At 35.3% G+C, this 15345-nt stretch overlaps 1 protein-coding gene across 2 annotated transcripts in view; it reads right to left on the bottom strand.

The window, feature by feature from the left end:
• Positions 1 to 15345, bottom strand: part of SOS1 (SOS Ras/Rac guanine nucleotide exchange factor 1) — a 131551-nt gene that overhangs the window by 68118 nt on the left and 48088 nt on the right. For both annotated transcript variants that reach the window (XM_070379701.1, XM_070379702.1), the window contains exons 2-5: positions 10332 to 10457; positions 5008 to 5139; positions 2781 to 2945; positions 1007 to 1216 (exon numbers count right to left, since the gene is read on the bottom strand). In XM_070379701.1, coding sequence (XP_070235802.1) covers positions 1007 to 1216; positions 2781 to 2945; positions 5008 to 5139; positions 10332 to 10457 — 633 coding nt within the window. The remainder of the gene's footprint in view (positions 1 to 1006; positions 1217 to 2780; positions 2946 to 5007; positions 5140 to 10331; positions 10458 to 15345) is intronic.

Genomic DNA, 15345 nt, shown 5'->3' with positions numbered 1-15345 from the left:
AATTCATCCATTGAAAGTAAACAATTCAATGGTTTTAACTATATTTACAGATTTGTACAACTCATCATTTACTCCTTTATTTTTTAATGTTCACTCATTGTCATAACAATGACTGAACATTCCGTCTCAGCCTCTGTTGTGAGTACCACTTCTCCATCAGTCATCCATGATTATGTAGGTACAGTTTTAGAAATTACTAGAATGCAACTTCCTTAGACAATCTCAGCTATTCTTCCTTAGTACTTTTCCGGGACCCAATCAGGTTGGTTTGATTACTACTGTAAGATCAGTAATCCTTTCTCTAATTTCCAGTTATTGGCTCCTTCCTTTGTGCTCCCCAAAATACTGTTGTCATACTTCTGTTATGGTAATCAGCACATAGCACATTAGCACATACTTCTGTTATGGTAATTAGTACTGTATTGCAATTTAGAGTTGACATCTCTGTCTTGACTAGATTGTACTTGAGAAAAGTAAATAGTTTTTGATTTATCTTGAATCTCCATTGCCAAGTATGGCATCTAACAATATAGGCAGCACTGATGCAGTGTTGGTTCAATGATGCAAATGAGTCAAATTAAACACAGAAATCTTCCACCTAAACAAGATGCTTTATTCTCTGGAACTCGTGGAAGATTCTGTGAATTCATTTATACTTACATAATCAGTCTAGCTTAGATTTTGTCTTTTAATTTCTGGTGGTTAATCAAAACTGCTGTGGCTGGGGGAGGGGAGAGAGGCTCAACAGGGAGCAGATATATGTATAACTATGGCTGATTTGTATTGTGTGGCAAAAACCAAAATAACGTTGTAAAGCAATTTCCCTCAAAATTAAATTAAAACTTTTGTAGCAACTTCATTTGTGATCATAGTCATGATAAATTAAACCCTACAACTTTTAAAAAATGGACAAATTAGCAGTCATGAACTATACAAATTCAAATTTGAGTGGTCATGTAAAATTAACAACACATGTAATGATATACATTCATACAATGATACTTACATTAGCTGAAAACAATTTTGAATTGGAGACAAAGGGCTCTCTAAAAACTTTTATAATTAAATTAAGTTCCCTTATGTATTGTCGAATTTCTGCCATAAATGCTTTTACCAAATCATAGTAAGTCTGCTCTCCTGAGGTGGAAGGCTCTTCATCAGTTAAAGATAATATATTTATATCTTCCACATCTTGATGAAACATATCCATTAATACCTGCATAGTCAGAGATATAAAAAACTATAATAAAATATGAATCTAGTCAAATTTGAAGTTAAACAAAATCTGTTATTTGAATACAGTTCTTAAATGACAATAAACAGACACACAATAACCTCTTCTTGGATATAATGCTACTGCTCCCTCTACAGCTTCTCTAAGACAAAATTTTACATCCGGTATCACAAACTGCCTCTTCTAAGTTCTCTGTCAATACTAGTATCTGTCTGTCTGTCTGTCTCTCTTGTTAATCTAGTACTTCTATTTTGTTTCCAAATCTTGTCTTGGATTTCTCTCTTAGTTTCCTCTGTTTCATACCCTTGGCATCACCATTTCATTCCAGGGCCTCACATAACTCATATTTGAATAACTCCCAGGTTTCTGGTGATTGATCAAAATAAGTCCCATTTTTTTCCCCAAGAAGTCTTCTCCTCCTCCTCCTCCTCCTCCTCTTCCTCCTCTTGCTAAACCTCATCTTTTCCCTCCTGTGTACTTCTACATCATTATCCCTATAATGATAAAATAAGATTTTACCTTGTATCACTTTCTGCTTGTTTCACAAATATAAGTACCCTTTCATCAAATCTACAGCCTCATTTTATGCTTCTCTTGCATCTCTTCTCTGTGAGCTATATACATACTCAGAAATATTTTATTTATCAATTCATTTAAAAGCATCAAATATTTTATATTCATTTACTCTTTTAAAATAAAATACTTATTCATTAAAAAATAAAAAATTTGAAATCCTTCAGGTCAGGTGATTTTCACATTCTGAAAGAACAATAAATACTAAAATATATTTAACTGGATTAGGTAATCAGAAAGAATATTTCAAATCAATAACAGAAAAAAGGGGATGAAATACTTCATTAGAAAATATTTTCTTTTTTGAAAGATCATTTTTATTAAATAAAAATACTGAGGTAGTATATAGTCCAATGCTTTAGACTTAGATCTGGAGTTCAAGTCTAGGTTTTGAAGCATCTCAGAAAATTCTGAACCAATTTCTTTATCTCTGTGAACTTCAGTTTCCCTTTTATAAAATGTAGATAAGAGTATCTACTGTAGAGGGATATCTTAGGGACCAAATGAAATAAGTCACATACATGCTCAACTTTCAATTAATGTTTGCTCTTAATGTTATCATAGTAAAACCATACTAGCAGTATCTAAAGAAAGTTAGGCACTGAAATAAAACTACCAAGAGTTTAGTATTTGTACATTTTCAAAAATTGTTTTCAAATAAATCCATAATCTTCTAGTTCTTCCAATCCAAATAAAAACTTAAGAAGTTCACTAATAAGAGATGAATTACTGTTATTAACCCTACATGCAACAATACAGAAAAGAAAAGCTACATGACATATTTAAACACATTTTAGGACTCTATATATAAATTTCATTTAGATAAAGTGATATCTGGAGTTTTTGCTATTAGATTACTAAAAGTATAACCTAACAGACAATATACAATTTTATTCTGTCTGAGTAGTATGTTAGCACCCATTTAAGTCACAAATAAAAATATAAGAATAGAACATATAGATCAGTATCTTACCTTATCAGCACACATTGCCACTTTAATATCTTGTTTTGTAATTTCATAATGCCGTATATTTCGCACATAATTCCCCACCAGCTTTAAAATGTCTGCAGAAATGTATTCTAATACTGCTACTATGTAAACAGAAACCTGGTGGTCAATTTTATAACCTAGGACCTCCTGAAAAATTAAAAGAAAAGCACTTTTAAAATTATTTACTATAGATTTGACAAGCTGATTTAAAAAAAATGTATACAGTTTAGCGTAACTTTTACCAAGGCCATTGTAAAGTGGTACATCTATGAATAATACACATATTGCTATTTGAAAATGTAAGGTAAGAAAAGGTAAGCCAAAATTACCTATGATCATGTAAAATACTTAAGAAGTACAGATAACTATAGAGATAATCCCTCAACTAGGAAGGGAAGCCCAAGTCTGTGGGAGGGGAAAATGCTCATTGTTATTTAATTCAGAATACCCAGAATTAATAATGACAAACAAGTTTCTTTTCCTTTAATTGGTATCTGGGAATATCTACTATCCTTATACCTCTATCCTTCTATCCAAAGGAACCTGGACTTCCTAAAAACTTAGTGGTACATTCCTGGTATCTAAGTTGTTTCTATGGAAAAAAAATTCCTGTTGTGTCCTGCTGGACAACAGTGGTTATTAAGAGCATATTAAATAGTACCACTATCCAATTTCAAAGAGAGTATGGGCTTTTGTGGGCCTGATCAATTTGCATAGGAAAACAGATTCTATTTTCTAAACAATCCAATTAAGGAAAAAACTTCAAAATAAGTTTATGTATTTTATAATAACCTTAAATGGAGTACAACCTACAAAACTTACTCACTACGTTGTTCACCTGACACTAATATAACTTTATAAATCAACTGTAAGAGAATCATAAAGAAGTGCAACAACTAATAGCTTAGTAATTTTCTGTAAGTTGCACTTAACATCCTCAGACCAGTTAGTAAGATACAGGCAGATATTTCTGTTCAAACAATAAAGGACAAAACATAACTTTTTGATAGTCTTAATCATACAAGTGTCCAGCCAGACTTGAATTTCCTAACACTATCACTTAGAGCCCTGTGAACTTGGACAAAAAGTTACTTAACCACTTTCTGCTCAGTTACCTCATCTACAAAGTGGGGATGATGATAATTAACTCTGTTGAATAATAAAACTTAGACATGATGTATAAAAGTATTAGCATTTTGCTTATATTATAGTAAAAAATTACTGATATCAGAAATATTATTAAGGTTTTAATTATTCTAATACCCATATTTTTAATGTGAGAGTTAATCAATGATGTCATTAAATAAAATACAAATAACATTATTAAAGTTTCCAGCAGTTATTTTTTCTATTAGTTCTGGAGAGATTCAACTGACTGACTAGACTAATAAAAATGACAAGTAAGACTACAGAGTAGGGCTTCCCTGGTAGCTCAGCAGGTTAAAAATCTGCCTGTAATGCAGGAGACCCCAGTTTGATTCCTGGGTCAGGAAGATGCCCCAGAGAAGGGACTGGCTACCCACTCCAGTAGTTTTGGGTTTCCCTGGTGGCACAGACAGTAAAGAATCTGCCTGCGATGTGGGAGACCTGAGTTCGATCCCTGGGTTGGGAAGATCCCCTGGAGGAGGGCATGGCGACCCACTCCAATATTCTTGCTGGGAGAATCCCTATGGACAGAGGAGCCTGGCAGGCTACAGTACAGTCCATGGGGTTGCAAAGAGTTGGACATGACTGAGCGACTAAGCACAGCAAGACTAGATAGTATAGGTGATCTTTATGGAATTTTTGTTCAAAGATGACACATGGCCCTATGGCAATCTTACAGAGGTCCCTACACTTCTAATGATGTGAAGGATTAAAATCTGAAGGATTTATAGGGACAAGTATGTCTAGCCAATAGAAAAAGGAGTTTTGCAAACTCTTTGAGGTTCTGGTAACATCTGAGATTAACAAAATTCACAATTATAACTTTCTTAGTCCTTTCAATTTGATGATTACTGTGGGTATGAAACTACTTTAAATCATGTTGCTGAACATATACTTTCCTATTATATCATCCCTCCCCATGACATAAACTCCTGGAAAAACTAAAAAGAGAGAATGTCACTCTTCAGTTGACTCTATTATCCATAATATATATTTCTTGTGCTTGAAAATCATGGGTTTTATTTTGCTTTTAAGAGGCAAGAAGGTAGTATTTCAGCTTTACCTTTAACAAAGGATGGATTTTTTCTACTGGGAGAGATAAAGGGTTTCTTCGCTTCCTCTTTTCAATAGCCGATTGGGCATCAGCTATTGCCCACTTATCAATTGGATGAGGGAAACTTTTTTGAACACGTTCCTTGGAAAATAGGAAAATAAAAACTAAGCAACAAATATATTAAATAGTGTTCTTCACTTATAATTTACTTTTAAAAATCAAAGAATACCAAAAGCAGGTGTTTCACATGTGGTATAATTTATACTACAAACATACCTAAACTAAGAGACAACTATAACTGCCAAAGTACTAGTTTCTTAATTAGGCAATTAAGAGTCTAAATGCTCCTTCTATTAATGGGGGGACATCATATTCTGAATTTCTACTTCACCATGATAAAGCTGATAATAAGAATGAGCAGAAGCTACTTAAAACATTATTACATAAATTTTCAAGGAACAAGATCTAAGTTCAAAAAGCAAATATCTAAATTCAACTTTCATTTGTCCTTTCTTTCAACATCAATTATAATCTAAAATACCATTTTGCACTTGAAACTTATAAGAATTGTTTTTCTTTATCCATCATGCAAAAAGGTACTTGATTTCAAAACTATTTGTAAAGCATGGAAATCAAGGTTTACATTAGTAACAGCCAACTTTAATACATTGTAGTTTTATCATTAGAGTCTGCATCTTCCACAGGTCATTAATTTTCATCACGATACTTCATTTTAATGTCTAGCACTCATTCGGTTAGAATTCCCATTCAAAGGTAAAGAACTCATGTTACTGTAAAAGCTGAATTTCCCGACTTTAGTAAACTAATATAATTCATTTCAAACAAAAGGTACTTTCAACCTCTGAAGTTTCTAAAATCCACTTTCAGGATACCATAATTACAACCAGTAGAGGTCACTACTACATAATTTTAACACGTATTTTGAATTGTTCCATATTTAGCCAGTAATATGTAAAAATTATTAGGTAAAATTACAATAAATGTAAATTGAAAGTCCTAGCAATTGCTATTGAAAAGATCATTATGTGATATTCTGTAGGAAAAAGGACACAGTAACTCCAGGACATGTTATGAACAAATTTATGAATTGAGAATAGTTTAACCTACTCAAGTTTAATAAATTTTCTCTTCATCTAAGGCAATGTCAGCTGTCAAATGTTAGAAGTGATCATTTTAATTCTAATAAAAAAAATTACTGTAGTTAAAAATGGAGTTAACAAACTTTTTCAAATGTCTAGTTGAAAAGCTATTTGCTAGGATACTATAACCTATATAATAAAGGCAATACAAAGGCCCAAAATACTGGGGGAGTTTGGCAAGCGAAAAAGGAATAATAAAGGAATGGGGAAAAGGTTGGAAAGGAACGTTCAAAACAAGAATTCTTTTCCTTTTTTCCAAGTCACTACTATACACTTGCTAATCCAAAAATTACGATTAAGAGATTTTGGACTAACTTTACCATAATTCTCAATTAAAAATTTCATATTGATGGGTTTAACCCATGGTTAACTGAATAGGTATAGGTATAACCATGATTACAAACCTTATAATAGTATAACCCTATAGCTCACTGGCAGGCATGGAGGTGGGCAAACTTCAATGCATAGTAAGAAATAATAAATTCTTAATACATTGGAAAAGGAAATGGCAACCCACTCCAGTACTCTTGCCTAGAAAATCCCATGGACGGAGGAGCCTGGTGCAAGCTACTGTCCATGGGGTCGCAAAGAGTCGGACATGACTGAGCGACTTCACTTTCTTTCTTTAATACATTTTGGATCACACCCTTGTAATCACATACGTAGTAAACTGAAACAAAGTTTCTTAAAATAAAACTTTCTTTTACTATAGGCAATGCACTGATTTTTCCTATTCATTTATAAAAATTTAGTTGGGCATAAGAGGTGATAACCGAGAGTAATACAGAAGCTGAACTCAACCTACCAATTCTAAATACACTTAACATACATCTTTGAAAAAAACAAACAAACCATTGGTAGAATTACAGAGGCAAACAGCAGGCAGGGGTTGAGGTAGAAGAGAAAGAAAACACAACAGCAATCCCTTCTCATCTCAATTTTATCCACCTAGTTCCAAGTTGATCTACTGTTTTGAAAAGAAGGGGAAGGAAAGTCTCAGGAACGATAAAAGAAAAGGCAAGAAAGGGAAAATAATAATGATGAGGAAAACATTTTTAACTTATTTATTAGTATACTACTAGACTGTTTATTTGAGAAGTACTACCAAAGGTCATGGGAAAGACTGATAGGGTTAAAAAGATGCCTTGATTGTGAAAAAGGCCAGAATGAAGGAAATACTTTATCTCTTGTCGTGGAAAATTTAATTATAATTCCAGAGCAAAATAAAATTTCTTTTTACAATTATCTTATATAATTTAAGGTAAAGAAGCCCAAGGAGAAATGGTCGATAAATGACCCATGAATTAAAGTCTATTACTCTGCCACTTTCAAGATTAACAGTTTTGCTTTAAATTGAGACTCTCCACTTTGACTGACATTTAGTGGCCATGGGAAAAATAAAATATGAAGAGCTAGGTTCACAATTCAGCTCTGTCTCATTAGCAGAACCTGTCTTTTCCTTTACATAATAAAGGTGCCTAGATAGATAATCTTGAAGATTAATTCCAATACAAACATTCTAGGCTGTATGAAAATTCTTATACATGCACTTGAGTGCAAATATTCAGACCTGGAGGCACTTTTAAAGTGCTATTAATAAAGGCTTAGAATGTGTAGGAGAATTTTTTTTTCTGCCTAGAAAGGTAGAAAATAATGAGAAATCACTTTGGAAATCTAAATGTGAGTGACAAACTTATTAGAAACTACAAAGATTCTTTAGGAATGAAGGAAAAGAAAAAAAGTTGAAAAAAAAAATGAAAGGAAAAGGAAAGCCAAAAAATAAAATTTAAGGATATAGTTCACAGGGTAAAAAGAAAATTCTACGATGAAGGAAAAAGAAATAAAAGGGATTCAAACTGGGAAAAAAGTATTGTCATTGTTTGGCAATGACATCATACTATACACAGAAAATCCTAAAGATGCTACCAGAAAACTGCTACAGTTCATCAATAAATTTGGTAAAGTTGCAGGGTACAAAATTAATACACAGAAAGCTGTTGCATTTCTATACACTAACGACAAAAGATCAGAAATAACAATTAAGGAAACAATCCCATTTTTATCACTGCATCAGAAAGAATAAAATACCTAGGAATAAACCTATTGAAGGAGGCAAAGGACCTGTATTTTGAAAACTGTAAGACGCTGATGAGAGAAATTAAAGAGGACACAAACAGATGGAAAGATATTCTGTGTTCTTGGATTGGAAGAATCAATACTGTCAAAAGATCATACAACCCAAGGCAATCTACAGGATTCAATGCAATCCCTATCAAATTACCAATGCAATTTTTCACAGATCTAGAACAAAAAAATTTTTTTTAATTTGTATGGAAATACAAAAGATCTCAAATAGTCAAAGCAATCTTGAGAAAGAAAAGCAAATCTGGAGGAATCAGTCTCCCTGACTTCAGACTATACTACATAGTTATAGTCATCCAAACAATAACGGTACTGCCACAAAAACAGAAATACTGATCACTGAATGCGGATAGAAAATCCAGAGAGAGACCCACTCACCCATGGTCAGTTAATCTCTGACATCCTGCTTTTGGAACTGTTACCTTAAGAATCTTAATCCTAACAACTTTGTCTCTGATCCCAATCTATTCTATTTCTATCAGGTATTCTAGTGTTATCAACTCTCTGGTCTTATTGGGAAATCCCTGTTCCCTCCATGTTTTTCCAATCTACCCGCCCCTCTCCTAACTGACAGAATAGTTTACTGGAATGTATGCCTGGTAGTTTAGACTTTCTGGATGAGAGTCTTGGCTTCACTGCTTACTAGCTATAACCATGGGCAACTTATTTAACCTCTCTATGCTTCAGTTTCCACATTAATTCATTCAAACTATATTTCCTGAGTGCCTTCTCAGCGCCAGACATTGTTCTGGGTGCTGGGGGTTTGGTAGTGAATAAGAACTTATATTCTGGACCTCATACTCTAATACAGGAAAAACAGTACCATCTTCATGGGGTTATTAAAAACTTCAAATGAAATATAAACACAGAAGCGTTTAGAGCAAGCGCTCAAAGATCAGCTGTTATTAAATTTCATTTTTTCCCTTATCCAATTTGATTCTCTGATGCTCTTTTCAGCTGAGCTTCCTATTGGATATAACTATATATCAATTGCTAACTGCCTCAGGAGAACACAGCAGGGGTACACAGAGACACACCTCCTCCCCACCCACTGTGTACCACAGTCATCATTACAGTCTAGTGTGTTGTGTCCTGAAAAGGGTTGTAAAGCACTATTACTAATTTCCACAACCCTCTTGCCCTACTGTTCTGTCACTGTATAGCCATGGTGAAATACCATTCAACTGTCTTTTTTGAGCCCACACAAGGACCACAAAAGAAATATCATAGAAATGCAAAGATTTGTACACTATACATTCAAGATCTTCAAAGTCAAATGACCTTACATCATTGCCAGAAAACTCCTTTTATATTTCCAGCTCTATCTCCCATTTTCTATAGTTGGTACTTCAAACCTTCTTTTTTTCTCTTCTCAAACCTGACTCCTTAAGAACTCAATTTAGGTGGCTCTTCTGAGAATCCAAACTTAAGCCCCAAAGTCTGCATTATTAGTTTGCTTTTTTTTTTATGGTTTCCCACATACCCTTTACTCACAGGACATCACATTATGTTATTGCCCATACATCTACCTGTATCTCCACTACTCTACAAGCCATAAAAAGACAGGAGCCATGTCATATTTGTGACATCTTCCTTCCTAGAATTTTGATGTTTCCCTCCCTTCCAATTGGTGGGGAGGGGTTCACTTCCTATCTAAAAATACACAGAGCACTGAAGATTGAAGGATTGGCTGAAATGCTTTTGAAATGATAGCTGACTTTAAGAAATAACAACAAGAAAAAAAGAAACACTTGGATATATTCCACTCTTAAATATATCTGTCATTCTAGCATCAAGAAGTAGTATTTAGAGGTCAATAAGAGTTGACTTTAGATTAAAAGCATATAATGGAATAGTTTGATGCAAAAACATATACAAGCTAGCAGACACTCAATACAAAGTTAAAAGAAATCTAGTCATCATTTTAAACATACCATTAGACACTGTGTGGAACTGAAGAGCAAACACCTCCCCCCTATATTGACATTACAATAAACACACATATTAGATACAAGGCAAAACTAATCATACCTCTACATCTGAAGCACTTCGGGGTTGAGCTTGGCAGAGCATATTTAATAGCTGCAAAATTAATTCTTCAACATACTGAAGAGCATCATCACTAGACTCAAGAGTTGGATGAACTTGCCCCTGAACCTATAAACACAAAGTAATTAAAGGTTTGTTTAATCTGATTAAATAAACAAAGCAAGTAATTTTTTCAAGTGTGGGGTTTGTATTCAAGAACATAGTCTGGCTTGCAAATACAGATTTCAATGTTATTTCCCTAGCCTGAATTCTTAACCTTTTTCCTAGTCACATGCACTATACATGCTTATTGACATGTTTCTAGAGATTCAGATACTTAATTACAAAATTTCAAAATTTTTTCCTTAAACTATGCCTATCCTAGAGTGTGGGAATACTGAGAGGGAGGGAGAGGCTGAGCTAGAGATAAACGATGCAGTTTACATGGTTTTTGTCCAGAACCAGTGGTAGTTAGAACACTGGCTCCATACAGTGCTTGGGCAAAACTGACCTCCGATGTGTCCCTTGTTAACTCTATCTTTCCTACCAAATCGTAACATTCAAGAGGCCTGTATCTTTTTTTTTTCACCAAAGTAACTCCAGCAACTAGCACTGTACAGGGCACATAATACAAGCTAATAAATGCCTTGAATACAAAGTCACCCTGTATCAAAGGACACAAAATAGGCACTTCTGACAATGAGAGACTGTCCATGCTTCAGGAAGATAACTTGGTGGTCACCTATTCATAAATGCCCCGCACTCTTTACCTTCGTTTTCCTCAACCATTTCTTTGAAGGCATTGCAGCCACCGCTCTTCATAAAGCTTAAATTTTCATAACCGGCCAGACAGTCTTTCCTTGCTTCCCTTTGTCACTCATTATGGGTCAAAACCACTCCCTACTTTTTAAAATGGCAGCAAAATAAAATTCACAAGACAAACATGTTTCAAAAACGCTCAACTCTTCAAAGGATGGTAGAACTCTCACTGGATTAAAGTAGACAGCACTCACTAACCAAGAGCATTTAGTATGGTCTATCTTACTGTACACACTTCATTAGCTGAGGGCCTGACAGCCTCAGTGTACAGACAGATTTTTTTTTATCAAGTGTACCATATAATGAATTTTTTAACATATATTAGAAGTATACAGATATGTATACAAACACATATATGCACTTATACTTTTTAATTAGAAGCAAGTAACATTACGGCAATGCAAAACTGTGTGAAGGGTGCTACGTCAACTATAAATAATAATTTATTATTATTTTACAGGTAAAGAAACGGAGCCCCCAAAGGCATAAATCATTTGCCCAAGAACTTTTTGTCATCTCTGGTATAGCAATTACCTACCTGACAATAACTGATCTGCTTACAGATCTCCCACCCTATTAGACGACTGAGTGCTTGAGCAGTTAAAATAATGGATGGAGTACAGACCAGAACCCAGATGCTTCTCAGCTTTCTATTCACCAGCCATAGCATTCTGTGTGTAGGTAACAGACTTTGTAAATGGATTCCTCTTCAACACTAAGCAAGATTTTAAAAACCTTCTTTTAAAACAAAACATGAATGAAACTTTTGACAAAAGTTTTACTTTTATACATATAACTGCATGCCCTCATTGGTTTAAACTGTTTTTGTAGACACCCTTTACCTTCAAGGTTGACTTATCTTCCTTGAAAGGTGCACCCTAACACTACATGACAGGCTTTTTTTGGTGGTGGGGGGGAGAAGGGGGCTCGATTTTTCATTTTTTAAACTCTCTCTTATCAGTGACACACAATCCCAACTGCTTCTTTTTATTTCTGTTTCTTTTTCCATTTGTTTCTTAGAGTTACATATTTTCCTTCACCCCTCAAATGTGGAGTCCATCCTTGTCTGTCTGCTCCCTCCTTCTGTTCTTTCCCCTAACTAATCTCACTTACTCCCATATGTTTATCACCTACATGAAAAGTTCAAGTGTTAGTCGCTCAGTCATGTCTGACTCTTCGCAGCCCCATGGACTGATGACTCCAAATCTGATTTTTCTCCTCAGTTTGAGACCCATACACCAAATTCTGGGCTAGATATCTGCGCCTATCCTACCAAAATCTCAACTATGACATGGGGGATGGAGAGAGGAACTTATTATAAAAGTTGAATAAGAAGAACTATCTTACACATAGACCTATATCTCACAAATGAAAAACAACATAGACAGGCCCCAGTTTCACTAAGATAGTCCTGGAAAAGTTGCTATAACTGGGTTTACATTCCTATTTAAGGATCCAGCATCACGTAAAATACAGCTACACATTTATAAAACCAGAGAAGATCAGTCCTGGGTGTTCTTTGGAAGGAATGATGCTAAAGCTGAAACTCCAGTACTTTGGCCACCTCATGAGAAGAGTTGACTCATTGGAAAAGACTCTGATGCTGGGAGGGACTGGAGGAAGGAGGAAAAGGGGACGACAAAGGATGAGATGGCTGGATGGCATCACCGACTCGATGGACGTGAGTTTGGGTGAACTCCAGGAGTTGGTGATGGACAGGGAGGCCTGGTGTGCTGCAATTCATGGGGTCGCAAAGAGTTGGATGCGACTGAGCGACTGAACTGAACTGATAGATGTTATTTCACACAGTCCTTCTATAAACTGTGGAAAATTCTGAAAGAAATGGGAATACCAGACCACCTGACCTGCCTCTTGAGAAACCTGTATGCAGGTCAGGAAGCAACAGTTAGAACTGGACATGGAACAACAGACTGGTTCCAAATAGGAAAAGGAGTACGTAAAGGCTGTATATCATCACCCTGTTTATTTAACTTATATGCAGAGTACATCATGAGAAACGCTGGGCTGGAAGAAGCACAAACTGGAATCAAGATTGCCAGGAGAAATATCAATAACCTCAGATATGCATATGACACCACCCTTATGGCAGAAAGTGAAGAACTAAAAAGCCTCTTGATGAAAGTGAAAGACAAGAGTGAAAAAGTTGGCTTAAAGCTCAACATTCAGAAAACGAAGATCATGGCATCCAGTCCCATCAGTTCATGGGAAACAGACGGGGAAACAGTGGAAACAGTGTCAGACTTTATTTTTCTGGGCTCCAAATCACTGCAGATGGTGACTGCAGCCATGAAATGAAAAGATGCTTACTCCTTGGAAGGAAAGTTATAACTACCCTGGACAGCATATTAAAAAGCAGAGACATTACTTTGCCAACAAAGGTCCGTCTAGTCAAGGCTATGGTTTTTCCAGTGGTCATGTATGGATGTGAGAGTTGGACTGTGAAGAAAGCTGAGTGCCAAAAAATTGATACTTTTGAACTGTGGTGTTGGAGAAGACTCTTGAGTCCCTTGGACTGCAAGGGGATCCAACCAGTCCATTCTAAAGGAAATAGTCCTGGGTGTTCATTGGAAGGACTGATGCTAAAGCTGAAACTCCAATACTCTGGCCACCTGATGCGAAGAGTTGACTCATTGGAAAAGACTCTGATGCTGGGAGGGATTGGGGGCAGGAGGAGAAGGGGACGACAGAGGAAGAGATGGCTGGATGCCATCACTGACTCGATGGACGAGTTTGAGTGAACTCCGGGAGCTGGTGATGGACAGGGAGGCCTGGCGTGCTGTGATTCATGGGGTCGCAAAGAGTCGGACATGACTGAGCAACTGAACTGAAGTGAAAAAGGAGACACCCACAACCTCATAGCTAACGAGCAATGCTGAACTGGGCCTCCTGGTATTTAGGGCAAAGCTCTTTCCACTAAACCATAGACTGTCAAACCTTGGAGGCATATGGGGAGTGTCTAGTAGCTCCATCAGCATAAGGAATAGAATGTCCATGAAATGTATCTATTTATATAGCGGGCCTCTGTATAAAACTTGGCTTTGAGTATGTGGTCATACTTTTAAGTAACACCAGCATACCATAAATGTAAATGCAGCACTATGAATCTTATCATCTGAACAAGTAAAATCATCTTACCCATTCAAAATGGGTAAAATGATCTTCGTTTACACAAAAGATCCCATGTATTATGTAATATTATAAATATACTAAAAATCTGACATAAAGCTAAATTGCTAGAGGTAAGAAATATTAAGATTAAAAATATTTAATTAACAATAATTCTAATTAACTTTAAAAAATACCCAAGCGCTTTGAAAAAGTGATTTAGGTACCTCAAAACACATTTTAGAAAGTATTCAAGAAAATGTAAATTGATCAGATTACATTTTAAAAAATGTTGTTTTTCAAGAAGACCCTTGGAAATTATATAATTCTTCATTAATACAGCTCCATCTTTAGCTGCTCTTCAGTTTACACTTTACGCTGAAGGAATTCATACTATCTGCAGTTTGTAAAACATGGCATGCAGTTTTCACACTGTTCTCCGTGGCTATCATTCATTCTCTTGCCCTTTTGTCTACCTATTTGATTTTCAAAACCCAGATCTCATCTCATTTGGGAAGACTTGTTTCCTTCTTGTCTCTTTCTAAGGCAGTATTAATCTCATTCATTTAACTGATTTATTGAACCTATTAAATACCAGGCTGGATATATAGAGATTAATCAAAAATTTCCCCTGATCTATGGGCCTTATACTCCGCTCTATGCTAATCCTTGTACTAGGTATCACATTTTTGTTACTGGGTTTGTCTTATTGAATTATAATTACTTGTTCCCTTGTAAATTTCCTCTACTGACGCTCCCATTAGGCAAGGCCTTGTTTATCTACTTACAGAATCATTTTCTCTTTGTTTTTCACACTAAACCTCTGACATTCAGGGAACACTCAAAGCCTCTGTGTTATAGGGGTGAAAGTAATAAAATATCTTTTCCTCCGAATTAAGAGTGAAAACGAGTGGTAGTGAAGGCTACAGAGTCTGGTTGATTTCAGGAGCATGAACTTTTAAAGCAGAAATCATTCAACATAAAGGCAGTCAGAACTAAAATCAACATTTATTATGTAGAATCAATTCAACTGTATTTAATTACTGTGTTGAAATGCTAATGTTTTAAAAAA

Source organism: Bos mutus, chromosome 11 (assembly GCF_027580195.1).
Source record: "Bos mutus isolate GX-2022 chromosome 11, NWIPB_WYAK_1.1, whole genome shotgun sequence".
NCBI lineage: Eukaryota > Metazoa > Chordata > Mammalia > Artiodactyla > Bovidae > Bos > Bos mutus.
Note: the sequence above shows the minus strand (reverse complement) of the source record. Positions and strands in the feature narration are given on the sequence as shown.